Here is a 21,073-nt window from a genome sequence, read left to right on the forward strand (position 1 = left end):
GAAGTGAGTCACTAAGCCTGAAGATGTAACTCAAGGGTAGAGTGCTTGCCTAGTATGTGCAAGGCCATGAATTCAATCCCCAGTACCTTAAAAAAAAAAGGAAGTAAATAACCAAGGCTGACTTATATTTAGGGAGAGGGGAATTTGACTCTACCTCCTGATGGGTAGAATATCAAAGTTTTTTTGAACATGTTTTAAAACCTTCCTACATGGATGGCTTCCCAGGTCCTCCAAAGATTCTGATTCTGTATCTGCATTGGGGCTCAGGAATTTGTGCTCTTAACAAGTATCCTGGGTGATTTTTGCCTTTAGGGAAATTTAGGAATTATTGGTAATTGGAAGAGATAGTCTGGTGAGTTTCAAGAAGTGAACCTGAACATAAAGCAAAGTGAATAAGGAAAGGATTGTGGGAGCCTAATACAAGCAAAGGGAATAGAAAGCAAGCAGTCAAGCAGGGCAAAAACAAAAGTGAGAAGGGACTGGTATGGTTCAATTAGAGCTAGATGGTGGGAGGCCTCCAATGCTATGCTAAGTTTCAGATTTAGTTAGTTCAGCGGTGAATGCAACTGAGAGAGTGACATGATCAGACTTGTGTTTTGGAAAGATGCTTCTGGCAACATTGTAAAAGTCATATTGGAAAAGGTGAGAGATTAATAGCATGGAGACAATTTATGAGGCTCTTTCAGGAAACCAAGTGAAAGCTGCTGTGAGGGTGGGGAGCAACAGGAATGGAAAGAAAGTGAAGGGATCTGAGACCGTGTTGAGATGTGATTAATGGGAGTTGGAAACCCCCTGTTCTGCAGAGAAACTTCTGTACATTCTTAGCCTTTTCACCTTCCTTAGCCCCACCTGCCTTAACTAAACTTGGCTTTCCCTTGCCATGCATTCCCATGTCTGAGTAGTACTCTTTCTGCACATGGGATCCTGAAATATTCTAGGGTCAGGAGTCAGACTTGCTGCTTTCCTGCAACTGCAATACCGTTCCCATTCATTGTTTTTAGTGCCTGGTTCTAATGTCCTAAACCTGAGTTCTGAGGCTCACATCTGACTACACTTCACACTTCTCTCCTGTGTCACAGTGGTGTGCCAGCTTCTGGCCAAGCTCCTTTCTTTCACTGGAAACACCAGTTTCCTGTATTATTTGCTTCTCTGTTTCTCATTGGGGTGTTATTGGAATTCTGGGTGTACTTCTTCCTTGTGTAGGATAGCTCCTCCAAATGCTGGTAGTAAGTAACCTATGACACTGTGACAACTACAGAAGGAATAAAGGGATGGGAGAGAAAACCCAACAAGATCTCCATATGTTTCCAATTGCCCGATGGGGCCAATGAAGCTCCCAGTGAAGAGTCACTGATCCATATCAATGACCTGTCTAATACTTTGAAATTTCTTCATAATTTCTTAATCTTTCCAGGTATCGTGGTGCATGCCTATAATCCCAATAACTCCGGAGGCTGAGGCGGGAGGATTACAAGTTCAAGGCCAGCTTCAGCAATTTATTTTTTTATTTTTTTAAGAGAGAGAGAGAGAATTTTTTAATATTTATTTTTTAGTTTTTCGGTGGATACAACATCTTTGTTTGTATGTGGTGCTGAGGATCGAACCCGGGCCGCACGTATGCCAGGCAAGTGCGCTACCGCTTGAGCCACATACCCAGCCCCAGCTTCAGCAATTTAGTGAGGTGCTAAGCAACTTAGTGAGACCCTTCTGAAAATAAAACATTAAAAAAGGGCTGGGGGATGTGGCTCAGTTGTTAAGCACCTCTGGGTTCAATCCCTGGAACCAAAAAAAAAAAAAAAATTGTTGATCTTCTCTACTTCTCAGCCTGCACTTTATCTTGTCAACCCCTGCCTCCAGCCACATCCTTATTGTCATCCAGAAAGAGAATATTTGGAAAACCTGCTCTCTGGTTAGAGCCTCTGTCCTTCTGTATGTGCCACTCTCTTATTCCTGCTCACCCTGTGCTTTGACATCACTAGGAAACTTAGGCCCTGGATGTCAGTCTCCTTCCTGATTTCACTTTCTACTCTACCCAACATTGGTCAGTCACTCCAATGAAGCTCTCATCTTCTCCTGGGCGACTTTCTCATCTCCTCCCTCTGTCATTGTCCAGCCCCAGTCAAATCTCATAAGGATTTGGGTCTTTTTTTTTTTTTTAATACCTTTGTTTTATTTATTTATTTTTATGTGGTGCTGAGGATTGAACCCAGGGCCTCGCACATGCTAGGTGAGCCCTCTACCACTGGGCCACAATCCCAGCCCCTTGGGTCTTTTAATAACTCATGAGAGTTAGGAAATTGGAAAAGGCAATTCATCCTAGGGGTCTTTTTACTTTTGAAGAAAGTACAAAGGACTTTAGAGGTCCCCTTCTTTTTTTTATCTTCAATATTTATTTTTTACTTATAGGTGGACACATAACTTTATTTTATTTTTTTATGTGGTGCTGAGGATCAAACCCAGGGCCTCGCCCATGCTAGGCAAGCACTCTACCTCTGAGCCACAATCCCAGCCCCTAGAGGTACCCTTCTTATAGCATGATGGGTTAACTGCCTTTTTTTTTTTTTTTTTTTTTGGTACCCGGGGGGTTGAACCACTGAGTGCCACATGGGCGCTCAACCACTGAGTCATATCAGCAGCCCTATTTTGTATTTTAGAGTCAATGTCTCACTGAGTTTCTTAGCACCTTGCTAAATTGCTAATGCTGGCTTTGAACCTGCTATCTTCACACTCAGCCTCCTGAGCCACTGGGATTACAGGTGCGCCACTATGCCTGGCTGCCTTCTTTTTTTCATGAAAGTCATAATGGTAAATGGCAGTGATAGAAAATGATTAATTTTAAACCCATAAGAATATAAGCCTTGGAGTCAGCGGATTATCATGCAAATTTTGATTCTATCATTCAGTAATTATATAACCTTGATTAAAGTCATTTTATTTCATCTGGATGTAGTGGCACACACCTGTAATCCCAGAGGCTGAGGCAGGAGGAAGATTGTGGATTCGAGGCCAGCCTCAGCAATTTAGCCAGGCCTGAGCAATTTAGCAAGACTCTGTCTCAAAATAAAAATGGCTGGGAATATAGCTCAGTGTTAAAACATTCCAGGTTCAATCACCAGTACCAAAAAAATAAAAGTGGTATTTGACCTGGATGTGGGTCAGTGGTAAAGCACATGCTTAAGGAGGCCTGGGTTTAATCCCCAACTAAAAAAAAAAAAAAAAAGGTGGTATTTAGAGGAAGCTTAGTCTGGCCAATGTTTGTAGGTTAGTTGGGCTTTATTTTCTAATTGTTAATACATTTATACGTACAAAAGATTAGTTTTCTGGCAACTGTGGGTCCTTCATAGCTTATTTCTTTGACTAAACCTCTGTACTTTGTAAATTAATAAATTTGAGGTAAAGAAGGTTCTATCAATGGGTCAGTTTGAACAACTAGCTTTGGTTTCACTCCCTTGTGACTTCAGCATAACGTGATCCTTTACTTGATAAAAGTTGACTGGGGAGCATTTGGTTTCTTTGCAAGAAGGTCTTATTTGATACATATATTTTTTGAATTAAAGGGAGTCTATCCTGGTAGTTTTCAGAGGAACCTCAGGGGCCAGTTCTGGAAAGATGGAAAGATCTTAGGATAGAGCCAGGGACCTTCCACCCCAGCTGTCCTGTTTTGGTCTCTTTTATTATTTATTTATTTATTTTTTTTGGTACCAAGGATTGAACCCAGGGGCACTCTACCACTGAGCCATATCACCAACCCTTTTTTATATTTTATTTTGAGACAGAGTCTCACTGAGTTACTTATGGCCTCACTAAGTTGCACAGGTTGGATTTGAATTTGCAATCCTCCTGCCTCAGCCTCCCAAGCTGTCGGGATTACAGGCGTAAGCTACTGTACCCAGCTTGATCTCTTTTATATTTTAGGTTCTAAATAAAATGAGAGGGTTCTACACCTAAAAATTCTAGAAATCACTGGTTTGGCTAACCTTTGTCCCACTCCTTTGAAGATAAGGAACTTGAGGTTCAGCAATTGGGACTGAAGGTCATTCCTGGAGATGGGAGATTTGATGAACCCAGCACACTGATCCCTCACCCAGTGCCAGGGTGTCTCCACCTTATCACAGTCCCTCCTACGCTGGTATAACTTTAATTATTCTGAGTCCCAGGAGATAAAAAAGTTTGTATTTAGTTTTTTTTTTATGACTATTCTTCCCTCATAAGAAAAAAATTGAACTGAATGTAGTGGTACACATCTGTAATCCCAGCTACTTGAGAGACTAAGGCAGGAGAATTGCAAGTTTGAGGTCAGCAACCTGTGCTACCTAATGAGACCCTTTCTCCCACTACCCCCACTACACCCCCAAAAAAGTGCTGGGACATAATTTAGTAGTAGAGTGCTTATGTAACATGCCTATGCCCCTGGGTTTTGTCCCCAGTACTGGGGAGAAAAATATCGTCAGATCTCCCTGGTTAACTTCCTCTATTTTTACTTCTCTGTAACATTTTAGTGGTGAATTTGTTCTGAAGAAAATACATTGCCTAAACCTTGGGAGTTTCCATTTTCCCTTTTTTGGCTCTGTGTTCCCTTTGCTCTATTTGAGGACATACAAGCAAGTCATGGCTCAGGAACTCTGTTTTCTGACCTAAGAAAAATTTGAGACACTATTATTATTCCCCAGATGATTTTAGTATCCTCCATCAGCTGCCTGCCTCACAGCTGTGCATTAATGAGAAGTTGCAAGATTAAATTCCATATGTGAGAAAAAAGAGACTGAACCAGAAGAAAATCTAGAAAGGAAATAGGGATGAGGTTTTAATTATAGAGATTTCATTGAAAAAAATTTTCCCTCAAATTGGATCTTCAAAATGACACCCCCCCAAAAAAATAGATGCCCTTCACAGTTTATGTCAGAATAATGCCAGTTGTTCTAAGCGCCTTTGAGGAAAATCTGAGGGCTGAATCCTGGTGGAACACCGAATTCAGAAGTACTAAGCCTCGGTAGTTGGGCATGCATGGTGACATGCACTTGTAGTCCCAGCTTCAGGCTGGACAGGAGGATCACTTGAGCCCAGGAGTTGGAGACTAGGCTAAGTAATATAGTGGGATCCCATCTAAAACAAAACAAACAAAAATTGCTGAGATTCAGAGTATCTTAACACTCAGAGTACAAAAGGTAAATACCAAGGACCAAACTAGGAAGGAGTAGTGGTGTAGAGCTTTTCTCCCTGTGTGCCCACTATTTATCAAGTATCTCATTAAAAGTAAGGGGCTACAGCTGGTACATGCCTGTACCCCAGCTGTTTGGGAAGTTGAGGCAGGAGAATCTCGAGTTCAAAGCCAGCCCCAGCAACGGCGAGGTGCCAAGCAACTCAGTGAGACCCTGTCTCTAAATAAAATATTAAAAAAGGGCTGGGGTGGGCTGGGATTATACCTTAGTGGTGGAGTGCTTGCCTCGCATGCATGAGGCACTGGGTTTGATCCTCAGCACCACATAAAAATAAAGATATTGTGTCCATCTACAGCTAAAAAAAAATAAATAAATAAAAAAGGACTGGGGATGTGGCTCAGTGGTCAAGTGCCCCTGAATTCAATTCCTGGTACCAAAAAAATAAAATAAAATAAGGGGCTGTAATAGTTGCCTCTGAATTTCAAAACAGGGTTCATTACAGCCATTGGTGCATACACCTGATCTTCATATGCCTCAGTGCTAAAAAAATAGAGCTGAAGATAAAAACTATTTTAATCTTTTAAAAATCCATGTTTCTGTTAGGACTTTAAAGGGAGGGGAACCTCAGCCTGTTTACTTATCTAACCACAGTGTAAATACCTTTCTTTGGAGAACAATTGACTAACTATAATTCTGTCTGCTGATTGGCTCTGGCTTTCATATATTGTGTTATTGCTATAATATACTGTAGATGATTGTCCAAGGGGTGTGGAAACCCATGATCAAGGACCATTCTAAGTTTCTGTTTTGCTGTAATCCACTGTTTCTGAATTCCCACTTTGAGGCAATCTCTCAGACAGGTATAGCTATAAGTGGGAAAAAATGATGGAAATTCACCAAAACACTAATATTAGATATCTTTTACAGTCATAGCTTTAATACCACGTATGGGCAAACTTTTCCTACATGTATGTGTCTAGTTTCAACCTCTTTTCTGAACTCTTGATGTTTGTTTCTACTGTACTACCAAATGAATGTTTTATTTAACATGGCTTACACTGAACTCTTGATCTTCCCACTGGATTTGTTTCTCCTTCAGAATTCCGCATCCCAGGGATGGAGTTGTAGCTCAGTGGTAGAGTGCTTGCCTAGCATGAGCAAGGCACAAGGCCCTGGGTTCGATCCCTAGCACTGAAAAAAAAAAAAAAAGAAAGAAAGAAAAAAAAATAAATCCCCCATCTCAGTAAACATTATTTATGTTGATTCAGTTGCCAGAGACCTGGAAATCATTCTTTTTTTTTTTGTGCTGGGGATTGAACCAAGGGGCGCTCTTAACCACTGTGCGACATCCCCAGATTGTTTTTTATATTTTATTTAGAGACAGGGTCTCACTGAGTTGCTTAGGGCCTCGCTAAGTTGCTGAGGCTGGCTTTGAACTTGAAATCCTCCTGCCTCAGCCTCCAGAGGTGCTGGGATTATAGATGTGAGCCACCATACCCAACCTAGAAATTATTCTTGACCTTTTTCCTCTTCTCCCTCTCCTCATTAGCACACTGTTGATTCTACCTCTGAAATACATCTCAAATCTATTCACTTTTCTTTATCTCCAGTGCTGCCATCCTGGGCCAAGCAAGCCAGCAGTATCTCAACACTAATGCCACCTCCATTATTAGCACCTACCAGTTCATTTTCTGCGCTCCTTTAAAACATTAATTGGATCAATGGCCATCCATTGTACCTAGGATTAAATTCAAAATCCTTAGCATGACCTACAAAGCTCTACCCAGTCTGCCCCAACATCCCAGCCTCATCTCCTGCCTTTGCCCTTTCTCGATGTGCTTCAGCAACACTGGAGTTCTTTGTGTACCTAATACACATCAGACACTTTCTTGCCTTGAGGCTGGTATGTGTGCTATTTTCCTGTGCCTAGAATGCTTTCCCACTTCTTTTTGCCTGGCTAACTCCTTGTGGTCCAACTTCAGGGCTCAGCCTAAAGGTCATTTCTTCATCGGGATTTTTTTTTTAAGGTGACAGATAATTTTTGTATATTTAATTGTATAATTATGGGGTACAATATGATATTTAAATATTGTAAAACCGATCAGGATGATTACCATATTGAAGCTTTCCTTTACCACCTCCCCCTTTCTTAGTTTCGTTCTTTTATTAAATGGTTTAATAATGCTCCAATTTTGAAGGACTAATCAGTCTCTGTACCTGTGATTGCACACATGTGTATGTGTGTATATGCACATGTGCTTATGTGTTTTAATGTCTAAACTATAAGCTCTCTGAGGGCAGATATTATGTTTGATTTAGTCATTTCTTTCACTTCTTTTTCTTTCGTGCTTGGAATATAGTAGGAACCAGTAAATATTTCGTAAAAACCTAAGTGTGGTGCACTCCTGTAACCCCAATGACTTGGGAGGCTGAAGTAGGGCTGGGGTGTGGCTCAGTGTTAGAGTGCTCTCCTAGCAGGTGTGAGGCACTGGATTCGATCCTCAGCACCACATACAAATAAATAAAATATGGGCTGGGGGATGTGGCTCAAGCGGTAATGCGATCGCCTGGTATGCGTGCGGCCCGGGTTCCATCCTCAGCACCACATACAAAGATGTTGTATCCGCCGAAGACTAAAAAATAAATATAAAAAAAAAAAAATCTCTCTCTCTCTAAAATAAATAAATAAATAAATAAAATTATTAAAGGAAAACAAAACTTAAGTTGTTTTGAATTTCTCTGAAGTGGAGAAAGGGAGATGCAGAATACTATGTATATCGTCATATTTGTGTTATTTTTTAAGAATTTGTACAATCTGGATATTAATCTTTTATTAGGTATATGAGTTCCAAATATTTTCTTTCATTCCAGGGAACTTTCCACTCTGTTGGTAGTGTCTTTTTTTTTTTTAAATTTTTGGCAGTGCTGGGGATTGAACCCAGGTGTTACGCATGCGAGGCAAGCACTCAACCAACTGAGCTATGTCCCCAGCTCTGGTAGTGTCCTTTGATGCACATAAATTTTTAATTTTGTTGATGTTCACTTTATCTATTTTTTTTCTTTTCTTCTTCTTCTTTTATTTATTTATTTTTTTTTGGACACTACTGGGGATTGAACCCAGGGCCTCGTACATTCAATAGGCAAGCATTTTACTACTAAGCTATAACCACAGCTCTTTTTAAAATTTATTTTATTTTGAGATAGGGTGTTGCTAAATTGGAACTTGTGAGCCTCCTGACTCAGTCTCCCAAATCACTGGGATTACCGAGTGTGTCACCAAACCAGGCTTATTTTTTTCCTTTTGTTCGCTGTGCTTTTGGTTTTATATCCTGAAAGTCATTCCCAAATCCAAAGTTGTGAAGCTTTTCTTTCTCTTTTTCTATTAGAATTTTAAAGTTTTAGTTCTTACATTTAGGTCTCTGATCAATTTTTTACTTAATATTTGTACATTGTATAAGGTAAGGATTCAACTTCATTCTTCTGCATGTAGTTCTCTATTTTTTCCTGCACCATTTATTAAAAAAGGCTGTCCTTCTCCTTTGAAATGGTTGTGAAAGTCTTGTTGAAGATCACTTGACTGTATATGTGAGTGTTTATTTATGGGTTTTTCTATTCTGTTTGTCTATGTATCTGTCTTCATGTCAGTACCTCACTGTTTTGTTTAATTGTGGTAAAATATTGTGTGTGTGTGTGTGTGTGTGTGTGTAACATACATTTTAACTTTCTCTGTTTCTCCTGTTCTTTTCTCAGTGGGATACTTATTACCAGGAACAATTTTACTTCCCAAGGCCTTCTTTATCCCAAAAGAGACATCCTCGCCCAGAACTGTGGTGCATTCCTATGACTTGGGAGGCTGAAGCAGGAGGATGGCAAGTTCAAAGCCAGCCTCAGAAACTTAGTGAGGCCCTGTCTCACAAAATAAAAAGAGCTGGGGATGCAGTTCGGTGGTAAAGCACCCCTTGGTACAATCAACAATACTTAAAAAAAAAAAAAAAGTGACAAAACAGCAACTTAAACCTCAGACATTGTATTCTATCCAGTTTTCCAGCATTTGATCTCACCCACATGAATTTTTCTGTTGTATGAGAGCAGCTGAATGTACCAGCCCCAGGAAGTGAGGGCTCCTTTCAATAGAGAAGTAGAAGTATTTTTCCTAAAGGTTGAAACAGTAAAAATATAAATTGAGGACGTTTTCTTTTTTCTCCCTTCTCTGAAGGTACCAGAAAGCAGCTGAAGAGGCCAACATGGAAAAGAAGAAAAGTGTAAGTATTCTGAAGCCCTGGGGTACGTGGAACTTCACGTGTAAAGCCCATGTGGCCAAGCCACCTGCAGCTCTGTGGGGCTTGTGTGCCGTGTCAGCTGAGCTGGACATTTGTGCCAACTGGTCTGATTCATGAGCCATTTGCCCAGGAGAACTTGGCTCAGGTGCAGGAAATCTTATTTTTTTCACTGAGGTTCTCCTTTATAAGAAAAAAGCTACCATTATTTCAACTTCAGTTGCTTGTTTCTTCTGTTTTCTTTCTGGACCACTTTTCTTTCCTATGCTGAATGAAGGATATAAGGCCAAGTACTTTGCCTGAGGTTCTCACTTCAGCAAAATTGAGAACATAGGGTTTCCTAGGCTGCCATACTTTTTTCCAAATCAAACAACCAGAATTTCTGTATCTATGCATTTAAATGGTAGAAGCTACACAACTGTTATTTTCCTCTGATTCTTTGTTTAAAGTGAACTTCTTGACCCAATCTAGTAAGAAAGTTTCCTAGCTGCTGGATCCATCAAAGACAAACATTTCCAGAATAAGCTCCCAGATAGTATCCATTGTCTGCTCTTCCTGCTTGCAAACTTCCAGCTGGGTTGGATAATATATTTCTTTGAAATCTTACTTAATCTCTTTTTTTTTTTTTTAATTTTGCCTTGTGTTTTTTGAGATGGGATCTTGGTATGTTGCCCAGGTTGATTTCAAGTTCATGAGCTCTAGTGATCCTCCTGCCTCAGCCTCCCAAGTAGCTGGCTACTGATTTAATCTCCTGAGGAATAAACCTCACATATTTAGGCAAGAATTCTTTAATTTGGCTGGCATTACAAAAACATCTTCATGGGGTTGGGGTTGTAGCTCAGTAGTAGAACACTTGCCTAGCATGTGGGGCACTGGGTTTGATCCCCAGCAACACATTAAAAAAATAAAATAGGGATGGGGCTGTGGCTCAGTGGTAGAGAATTTGCCTCACACACATGAGGCACTGGGTTCGATCCTCAGCACCACATAAAAATAAATAAATCAAATAAAGTTATTGTGTCTATCTACAACTAAAAGAAAATTTAAAAATAAAATAAAATAAAGGTATTGTGTTCACCTACAACTAAAAATATTCAAAACAAAACAAAAAAGCATCCTCATGGCAGTTTTTAGTACCTTGTCTATTAAAATTAGTGTACAACATGCCCCAATTTGTTCTCTCTAAGGAGGTTATACTGACCAGGTCTTTGGCTTAATTTCCCTGTAATTTGAAAAGGAATCTTCTTTGGTACATTATAAGAAAAAAGCTACCATTATTTCAACTTCAGTTGCTTGTTTCTTCTGTCATTCTCCTGCCTTATTCCCCTTCCTCCCTCCTTCTTTTACTTATTCATTTAGCAAGTTTTCATAACGCACCTGCTATATTTCAAGCACTGTTTTAGGTGCTAAGAATATGGGCTTCATCTTCTCCCTCATGGAGTTTACATTCTACTGGGAGACACAGATGACAGAGGAGTTGCGTCAGGTAGTGACACAACAGTGACAGTGCTATATAGCAGTAGTGATGAATAGAGTTTAGGTGTAGGCCTCTGATGAGGTGGCATTTGGGTGAAGATCTGAGAACATGAGCCAGGGAGAAGAAAGATTTAAACTAAAGGAACAGCATGTGCAAATGCCCAGAGGCAAAAGCAGCCGTTGTCTATTTGAGGACTGGGAAGAGAAAAGTTTACATGGGGTCATTGGGAAGAACTAGACCTTAACTCTGAAGGAAAGGAGGCCTTTAGAGGGTTTGTGTGCACGAAACCAATGTGGTCTGACTTAAAGTCTACAAAGAGATAAAAACTGTAGAGGAGCAATATGTGATGATTAAGGAAAGAAATGATAATTGGTTGGACTGGATTAATAGTGGAGTAGGTGATGAGAAGTAGTCAGGATTTATACTGAAGGTAGAAAGAGAAAAATAAAAAATGGCAACAATGGTTTTTGGCCCAAACACCATTAAATTCAAATTTAAATGGCATTAATTGAAATGGAGACTGCAATAAAAGCAGGTTTGGAGGAGAGAATTAGTTGAAGCACAGTTTTGGACATGTTAAATGTGAAATACTTTATTAAGGCATCCAAGTGGAAATGCCAAGTAGGAACTTGAATATACAAATCTGGCATTGGAAGAGATCCTGCCTGAAGATAAACTGGATGTATCTAGTTGGGCATGGTGTTGCATGCCTGCAATTTCAGCTCCTTGGGGGCATTGAGGCAGGAGGATCACCAGTTTGAGGCCAGCCTGGACAACTTAGCAAGATCTTATCTCAAAATAAAATTTTAAAAGGGCTGGAGATGTAGCTCAGTGGTAGAGCACTTGAACTAGGCATGGGTTCAATCCCCATAGGCAGGCCGAGGATGTAGCTCAGTAGGAAAGCACTCCTAGGGTCAATCCCCAGTATCACCAAAAAAAAAAAAAAATTACAGAGGTATTTTGGTAGCAGAACTAAAGAGGAAATGGAAATAGAAATAACAACTACAGCCTATGCTTTCAAAACCTTTTAGTGTGAAATACAAGGGACAGCACAAGTCAGGTTTACTTTTTTTTTTTTTGGTAGCTTTTTATTTTGTAATTTAGATTTAGGATAATTGAGGTAGAGCTTTTATATTCCTTTATCTTGCTTCCCCTAATGTTAACATCTTACATACCTATAGTACCTTTTTCAAAACCAAATAATAATAATGATAATATTGGTAAAATGCTATTATCTAAACTACAGACGTTATTCAACTTTTATCAGTTTTTTACTCATGACAGAGGATTTTTTTTCCTTCTGAAGAGCAAAGGGAAATGTTCACATAAATTTATGAAGTGATTGGCCAGGTTAAAGAGTACCTACATTTGGGGCTGGGGTTGTGGCTCAGTGGTGGAATGCTTGCCTCACACATGTGAGGTTTCGATTTTCGGCACCACATTAAATAAATAAAGGTGTGCACTGTATGTGTAATATGAAATGAATTGCATTCTGTCATCATGTATAACAAATAAGAGTAAGTAACTTTTTTTAAAAAGGGGGTCCTGGGGATATAGCTCAGTGGCAAAGTGCCCCTTGGTTCAATATTCAGTACCAAGAGGAAAAAAAAATAGTAAAAATGCTTATTTTGGAGAATGTCCTTATTCTCAACAGGTACATGCAACAGGTACATAAAGCTTCAGCTTTATGGTTTAAGTGTCATGGTGTCAAATAGTTTATAAATACAAATATATTATAGTTATAAGTATGTATATTTAAATTATTAATAAATAAAGGTATTGCATTTATCTACTAAAAAAAGTATATTTTTTAAAAAAAAGAGTACCTACATTTTACCATGAAACATAAGTCAAAGAAACATTCAAGAGCAAATGGATAAATTTTCTCCATTAGCAAATGGTGGAATTGGGTTATGTGATATCCTGGATTCCCATAAATGTACTCCTTTTTCCTCCCCTCTCTATTTAAACCCAAGACATTGGAACATATACCAGTAATACCACAATCAGTTATACTTTCAGGTCCATTTCAAGCATGGAATGTGCCACATTTTGAAAATATGTGTCACATGAACACTGAACTCTATAATACTATCTACTACTTTTCTGAGAAGCTCTCAGCAGAGATGTTTATTCCCTTCCTTGGAGGTTGTATGTCCAGGTAGTCCATGTTTCCCACCCAACTGCTATATCTACCAAATATTCTCCTGCTTTTAAAATGAAGGTATCCTTGCCAAGATTTCAATGTTGTCGCTCCTTTAACCCAGCTTCTTCATTTTATAGGGGAATAATTGAAACCCAAAGAAGGGAAGGGGCTTATCCAAGGTCATATATCTCAGAGTGACAGAGCTTTGTTCATCCCAATTACAAGCCAGATGTTCCTGCAGGAAGGGCATTGTATCACATCTGCTGGGTGTGATATGGGTTCAGACCGCCAATTAGATCCGGAGGCAGCATCAAGATTCTCAGGCTTGCTGGGTAGAATGAATAGGGTGCTGGAGAAAAGAGGCTGTGCTAGTGTTGGGACCAATGTGGTATTTGAAAACTTTTAGCTTTCTTGACTTCCCAGCATCCTGTTCTAGGAAAATACTTAGGAAAATGATACAAATGACATCAGTTAGAATTTCACCTTCTCGTTGTTTTTGCATGGTGTTGGTGATAAAACCCAAGGCCTTGTACATGCTAAACAAGCATTCTACTACTGAGTTACACCTAGCCCAGAATTTCACCTAATTTTATACCCCTTGCCCCCACCCTGTGGAGCAAATAGAAAGATCAATAAGAGGCTATAACCCAAGTTCAAGACTTGGAAGATGACTGGGCAATATAGTTGATCATGGTTGATCACCATTTGAGGGGAGGCTAGAGGAGTAGGTAGGGCCATTCATTAAATAATAATTGTCACCACTTACTGAATACCCACTTGTATCAAATACTATATGACCTATGTTAATAGACTCCTGTATTCTCCATAGTAGCCCTGTATTGTAATTTTCCAGAAACTAAGAAACTTGTCCAAGGTCACTTGACTGGATGGAGGTACATTACACAAGTAATACATGTTCCCTGTAGGTAATACAAAGAAAATATAAATAATCTGTAGTCTATTAGTCAATGATAACTCAGGCCTCTCTAATATTCTTTTTTAAAAAATATTTTTTAGTATTGATGGACCTTTATTTTACTCATTCATCCATATGTGGTGCTGAGAATTGAACCCAGTGCCTCACACATGTGAGGCAAGCACTCTACCACTGAGCCACAATCCCAGCCCCACTATATTCTTTTGTGTTGCTTTTAGCTATTGCTTTTGTTATATAACTTTTTTTCTTCTCTATCTTTGCTTGCCTCGGGTCCTGAGAACTTGGACAACTGCCATGACCTAGGCAGCAGTTCCAGGAGAATTTAAGGGTGTGGGGTTTTAATGCTGTCAGACCACACTACCCGGCCCTTCCCCTTTGTGTCCATGCCACATACCCTCACCCCCGCCTCAACACTCTTGAGCTTGTATCCATAGGAGCTCTTTTTAATAAAAGAGCATATTTATTCCTTCTGAAATGCTCCCTAAGGGGATGTCCTCCACCCAGTCCTTGTTTGGGACACTGCTGATACTCCTCCACCCAAATCCCTCTCTTCCTGCTTAATAGAAGTAAAATAGAAATGATAATTTTTGTGTTGCTTAAAGTAACATCAAAATTTTTAATATTCTGTGAAAGCTATTTTTGGTGATATGGAGATGATGTATAATTTTGTTTTTACAGTCACTGTTATTATTATTATTATTATTATTTATTATTATTATAATACCAGGGATTAAACCCATGGGTACTTAGCCACCGAGCCACATCCCCAGCCCTTTTTATTTTTTATTTTGAGATAGGGTCTGGATAAGTTGGCATTCACTGTTTATTATATCATGAATATGTGTTTATTATAAAATGAAAATACAAGTGCCATAATCCATTATCCAAAGATAAACTGTTAATACCCTGATGCCGTTTCTTCCAGACTACTTTTTCTATGCTCATATTTATAAATATATGTACATATTATAAAAAAAAAATCTTATGGGGGCCTAGGGAAGAATAGAGTTACCTTAGATTAGATAGAGGGGACGTAAAGGGAGGGGTAGAAGTATGGGGGTAAGAATAATAGTAGAATGAAACAGACATTATTAGCTTATGTACATATATGACTACATGACCAATGTGATTCTACAACATATACAATGAGAAAAATGAGAATTATACTTCATTTATGTGTGATATATCAAAGTGCATACATATATTCTACTGTCATGTATAACTAATTGGAATAAATTTTTAAAAAGTATCTTATGACTCAGGCACAATGGCTCTTGCCTAAATCCTGGTGACTGGGGAGGCTGAAGCAGGAGGGTTGCAAGTTTTTTTTTTTTTTTTTTAATATTTATTTTTAAGTTTTAGGGTGGACACAATATCTTTATTTTACATTTATGTGGTGCTGAGGATCGAACCCAGTGCCTTGTGCATGCTAGGTGAGCACTCTACCCCTGAGCCACAACTGTAGCACAAGTGTTTTTTGTTTTTTTTTTTAATATATATAGTTGTTGATGGACCTTTATTTTATTTATTTATTTATATGCTGTGCTGAGAATCTAACCCAGTGTCTCACACATGTGAGGCAAGTGCTCTACCACTGAGCCACAACCCCAGCTCAAGAGGACTGCAAGTTTAAGGCCAGCCTTGACAACTTAGTGAGAACCTGTCTCAAAATAAAAAATAGAAAAAGACTGGGGATGTAGCTCAGTGGTAAAGCACCCCTGGGTTCAATCCCCAGTACCCCCCAAAATATCTTATGAGTATCAATAAATATATTTTGATCCCATGATATTTATCCAAGAAGGTAGTATGTACTTACCATGCAAAATGCTGCTTTTTTCTTTTTTTATTTTAACCAGGGATGTTAAACCACTGAGCCATATTCTCAGCCCTTTTATGTTATATTTTGAGATAGGATGTCGCTAAGTTGCTTAGGGCCTCACTAAGTTCCTGAACTTGGCTTTGAGTTTGAGTTACTCCTGTCTCAGCCTCCCAAACTACTGGGACTACAGGTTTACACTACTACTTCCAGCTGCTGCTCTGCTTCCCTACCTATATGAGCATGGTAGGGAAGGTGAAGGTGGAGGCATAGGTGACTCATCTGTAGCAGGAGGTCATAGAATCAAAAAATGCTTCTGACAGTGAAGCACCTGTTTCTGGAGCTGGGTCACCCCCCCCCGCCCCATTATTCATTTATTAGATGGGGTCTCACTATGTTGTCCAGGTTGGTATCTAACTCCTGGGTTCAAACCATCCTCCTGCCTCAGCCTCCTGAATGGTGGGATTACAGGCTTACATTAATATTCCACACCCAGAAGGAGCCATTTTAAAATTCTCCACAAAAATCTTTCAAGCTTCTTCTGTCTCTGATCCATCTATACATCTTCCAGCAAATCGTTCCATAAGCTACAATTTAAACACTAGAATCAAGCAGTTGTTCTATAACTTTATTTATTCAAGCCTGATGCTACTTGATAGAATAGCTCTTAGTATATTCAGAAGAGTAATAGGGTGAGAGACTTAATTCCCAATATAGCTGCTAATCCCATTTAATTCCCTGAAGTCTTTCAGTCCTAGGTTGTTTGTCCTTTCTTTCTTCATTGAAAGCCTGGGGAGTCACAGACTACAGGAATGGAGAGTAAGAAGGTACTGGAGGTCACAATTTGTTGGGAAGGTGGTGTTTAGTTTATTTAGGAGAACTTTCAAAGTATGGGACATTTAATTTTACTCTAACAAGCACATTTCCTTTATTATCCTATAACAGCAGACTATTTCCAGGTTGTTTTCAGTCTGCCTTATATGTATAAATTCCATTTTTGGCCTAGGTAAAATTAAATACTCTTCGATCTATAAATGTGTGTTCTTTGATCATGAGACTGGGTGGTGGTTATGTTTTCTTATGAAGTCTACATGTTTCATTATCCCAAGAATCTGTAAGTGAATTTTCTGATAACTAAGAATTTAAAAATAGATAAACATGTAGAGAGCAGGGAAAGTGGATTAGATTCATATGTAAAAATAAAATTTGAGGGCTGGCATAACTCAGTGACAGAGTGTTTTCCTAGTATGTGTAAGGCCCTGGGTTCTCTCCCTGGGACCACACACACACACACACACACACACACACACATACACACACAGATCATTTCTATGCATGTAAATTATGTCAGGTATAACTAAATAAATATCATTTATGCAAATACTTATAAAAGTCTGGTGACTTCTTTAGGTTTCTATAAATAGTTTCAGTTCTTGATGCTATCATCCAAGTATAGTTTTAGCTATACTATGTCTTTCCTATTTAAAAAAAAAAAGCAGAATTTATTACATCAATCACATCATGTAGTGACATAATTTCTTGAACTTTTATTAATGCTTAGTTATAATATTTAAGTACCTGGTATTTTGCTTTTTCTTTCTTGCTTTCCCCATGAATCTTTTGATTAAAAACCTCTCATCTCCTATGGAACTATCATTAGATCCAGGCTGTCTTTTCTTCTCATTTTGTCCTTATAAGGCTATCCTGTTTTATCACTTCCTGCTTCAGCAACCGACTTTTTCTCTTTCCTTCTCCCTGCCCTGGGGTGGATGCTTGCTCCATGTGGCAGGGCTGTAACTGTTCACAGCTGTCTGAAAGGGCTGTGGACTAGGAGCAGCTTAGAGTTTTAACTTTCATTTTACAAAGAACAGAGTTTGACGTTTCAGCAGGCAAGTTATAACTGGCACTTCTTGCTCTTCTAGAACACCGAAAATCTCCCCCAGCACTTTAGAAGGGGGACACTGACTGTGTTAAAGAAGAAGTGGGAGAATCCAGTACCGGGAGCAGAGTCGCACACAGACCCTCTGCGAAACAGCAGCACTGAGGTTAGACACAGAGTCACCCACCCTCCTGTTGAAGTGACAAGCAGCTCTGCTTCTGGAGTTGACCACGAGGAACAATCCCAGTCCAGACGCAGATTTGGATCACATCCTGAAACCCTTACTCAGCGCCGATATCCCGGCACTGAAGACAGTGAGGATCTTAAAGACCGCACAACAGAAAGCAAAAAAATGGAAAATTGTCTGGGAGAGTCCAGGCATGAAATAGAAAGATCTGAAGTCAGTGAAAACTTAGAAACTTCAGGCAAAATAGAGAAATACAATGTTCCACTGAACAGGCTTAAGATGATGTTTGAGAAAGGTGAACCAACTCAAACCAAGGTAAGAACTGGGCGGATTTAAAACTTGAGAAAGCCAATTCTGGTAGTAACAAAGTTGTTTTACTAATCTGAACAGTTGGAGTAGAGTTGAATATGTGATCAATATGTTTCTTAATTGAAGTTAAATGAGTTCATAAAAAGTCTCAAATGAGTTATTTACATTGATGTTAAGATTTGTGAGTCTCTGACCCCATTTCATATTAAATCAAGCTCACACTGGGGTTTAAATTGATATCTAGAAATGAAGAGAGTTGGATACTGATTGAATTATGTATTTTTGTACACTTGCCCTTTTAATTTGTCTTCCTGTGTGCCTTTTGTCATTTGTAGCCTTGGGGGTGGAATTATTGCTGAATAGCTCTCTGCTTGGACACAGCTGCAGACAGAGTGTTAAGACCAGAGTTTAAAATTAAGACTGAGGCTTAGTTGTCTCTTTGCTAGCTGAATCCCTTCTCTTCTTCTCAACTTCCTCATCTGTGCCTTCCAACAAGTGTTTTCTATCAGCTAAAATCCTCTCCCAGGAAAAATCAATGAAGATAGCCAGACTAGCTGTAGCTTTCAGGGGTTTTGACTTGCAAATGCACAGGGTTGCATTTTCCTACAACTGCTAATGAAATTTGATCCTTCATGTGGATTGCAGACTGAGTCCCCAGAGGGAATTACTTAACTAGAAAATGAGTTGCATATGCTGGTAACTAATAACACAATCCAGGGGCTGCAGAGCTGGTAAATTTTTCCAGTTTTCTCATACTTTCCTACATGTCTGGCTTTGTGCACAGGGATGGTTTGTTACAACAATCATTATAATGGGATAAACAGAGCTGACGGGGAGCAAAACCATCATTTACTCTAGATTCCATTTAGATGGGAAAACTGGTTTGTTTGTTTTTTAAGCAAAATATTTGGTCCAAATCCCTATGTTTGTGAAGTAATAGTATGAATCATTCTTTCAGAGATATAATAAAGTTAGAAAACTCATTTTGTAGTCCTTATTTAGTTTGATGTAACATTGTCAATTTCTTTCTGTCACTTGCTGTCCCTGTTGCCTTCCTGCCCTGGAAGGTTCTTAATTGTTTGGGGATCATGTTTGAAGTCCAAACCTACCAGTTTGTACACTTTTCTGTGCATGAGCGTTAGCTCTGCTTTAACATTGAAACAATTTGGCAAGAGATGTAACCACAAAGTAGTTTTATGACTTTTCTTAAACTCTCTTCCCTTTCAGTTTTTAGTCCCCTAGGCTGCCAACTCCCTCTTTTCCCCTTTATGGTCTTAATAATTTTTTTTTTAATTTAAATGGGAAGGAGAATTTAAAATAGAAGGAAAAAATGTCAGAAATCTTAGAGAGGAAGGGTCTTTGTTGTGACTCAAAGCACCATTGTAAGTCTCCTCCTCACAGACCCTGCTAGGGGTAGGACAGCTGATGTCATGCCATTACACACAATGTAGATTCAGTGCAAAAGCGTCTGTGCATGTCAAAACTGGCCCAAGGTAGGAAATGACTGGGACTGCTGCAAACAAAAATGCTGATTATGTGTAAGGATCTGATGAGAGACTTCTCATAAATGTCTTGTAAGAGATGGGTTAGGACAAGCTTATTTCTTTATGTCTATTCAGAATGGAGAAGCCCCCTCCCACTCCATATAAGGAAAGATTCTACTAGATCACTGATGGCACTGGGTAACCTGATAGCTAAACTTATAGGAAGATGGAACAGTTCTGATATTTAACTGGCTTTTTTAGTTTGAGGTATTTGTATGCATTATTTCTTCTTTTCTTTTTTCTCTTCCTTCTCCCCCCACCCCTCCTCCTCTTCCTCATCCTTTTCCTTCTACTCCTTTTTTAATTTTTTTTAAATTTCCTGATTAAACAGTCCTTTGTCTCTTAATGGACTGCTTAGAGAGTAGAAAGCTTTGGTATCCTTGGTTTTATAGCTCTTTTTGAACAAGCATCATTATCCATATTGGAGATAGTCTAGACTACTTTAAAACATTTTGTCCAGTATAGTAGCCAAACTATTTGGAAGTTTTGTCTACTTTAGGTTGAGGAATTACTCATCACTGGTAGAGGGCTTGCCTAGCATATGTGAAGTCCAGTACTGTAAAAAAAAAAAAGGAATAATTAATCAGTTTGAAACTAGATTATGGTTATTATTAATATAATTTCAGCTTTAACATATATATGGCTTTAATCAGGAAGCTACATATTTGAATCTTTGGAAGGAAATCCTGAGGAAATATGGTAGGAATACTAGAAATCATTTTAGGAACAAGATTATACAAGTAAGAACATATATTTCGGAGCTCAAAAATTAGTACTTCAGTATGTCAAATGAATATTGGATACAAATTGTGTGAATCTTTGATTCCATAATTGAATTTTAGAGAATGAAACTGAATCTCAACATGTTGAGCAGGGTCAGGAAGTACATAGGACATGGAAATAATATGTTTTAATATCCTCCTTAATCTTTTTGTCATATTTATTTATAGGAGATGAAGTTAACTGGCTCGATTTCCATTCTGTTTTTTGTTTTGTTTTGGTACTAGGGGTTGAATCCAGACCCACTGACCCACATCTCCAGCCCTTTTTATTTTCTTTTTGAGGCAAGGTCTCACTAAGTTACTTAGGGCCCTACTAAGTTGCTGAGGCTGGCTTCAAACTTTCAATACTCCTGCTTCAGCCTCCTGAGTCACTGGGATTATAGGCAGGCACCACTGCACCCAACTTCGATTTCCACTTTTCACCTCTTTTGCTTCCTTTTATCTGAGATGACTTCTGTTCTTATCCACTTCTCTTCCCTTCTCTTGCTGGTTTCTTCTTGGCCCTCCTTTCTTTTTCTATTCCTTGTGTAGTCTCATTTGTTTCCACAACTTCAAGAGGT

At 39.0% G+C, this 21,073-nt stretch overlaps 1 protein-coding gene across 3 annotated transcripts in view; it reads left to right on the forward strand.

Moving 5' to 3' along the window:
* Lima1 (LIM domain and actin binding 1) overlaps positions 1–21,073 on the forward strand; it is a 95,599-nt gene that overhangs the window by 37,373 nt on the left and 37,153 nt on the right. For all 3 annotated transcript variants that reach the window (XM_071609852.1, XM_027950061.3, XM_027950059.3), the window contains 2 exons: positions 9,376–9,421; positions 17,735–18,193. In XM_071609852.1, coding sequence (XP_071465953.1) covers positions 9,376–9,421; positions 17,735–18,193 — 505 coding nt within the window. The remainder of the gene's footprint in view (positions 1–9,375; positions 9,422–17,734; positions 18,194–21,073) is intronic.

The sequence above is a fragment of the Marmota flaviventris genome, chromosome 3 (genome assembly GCF_047511675.1).
Source record: "Marmota flaviventris isolate mMarFla1 chromosome 3, mMarFla1.hap1, whole genome shotgun sequence".
NCBI classification, from domain to species: Eukaryota; Metazoa; Chordata; class Mammalia; order Rodentia; family Sciuridae; genus Marmota; species Marmota flaviventris.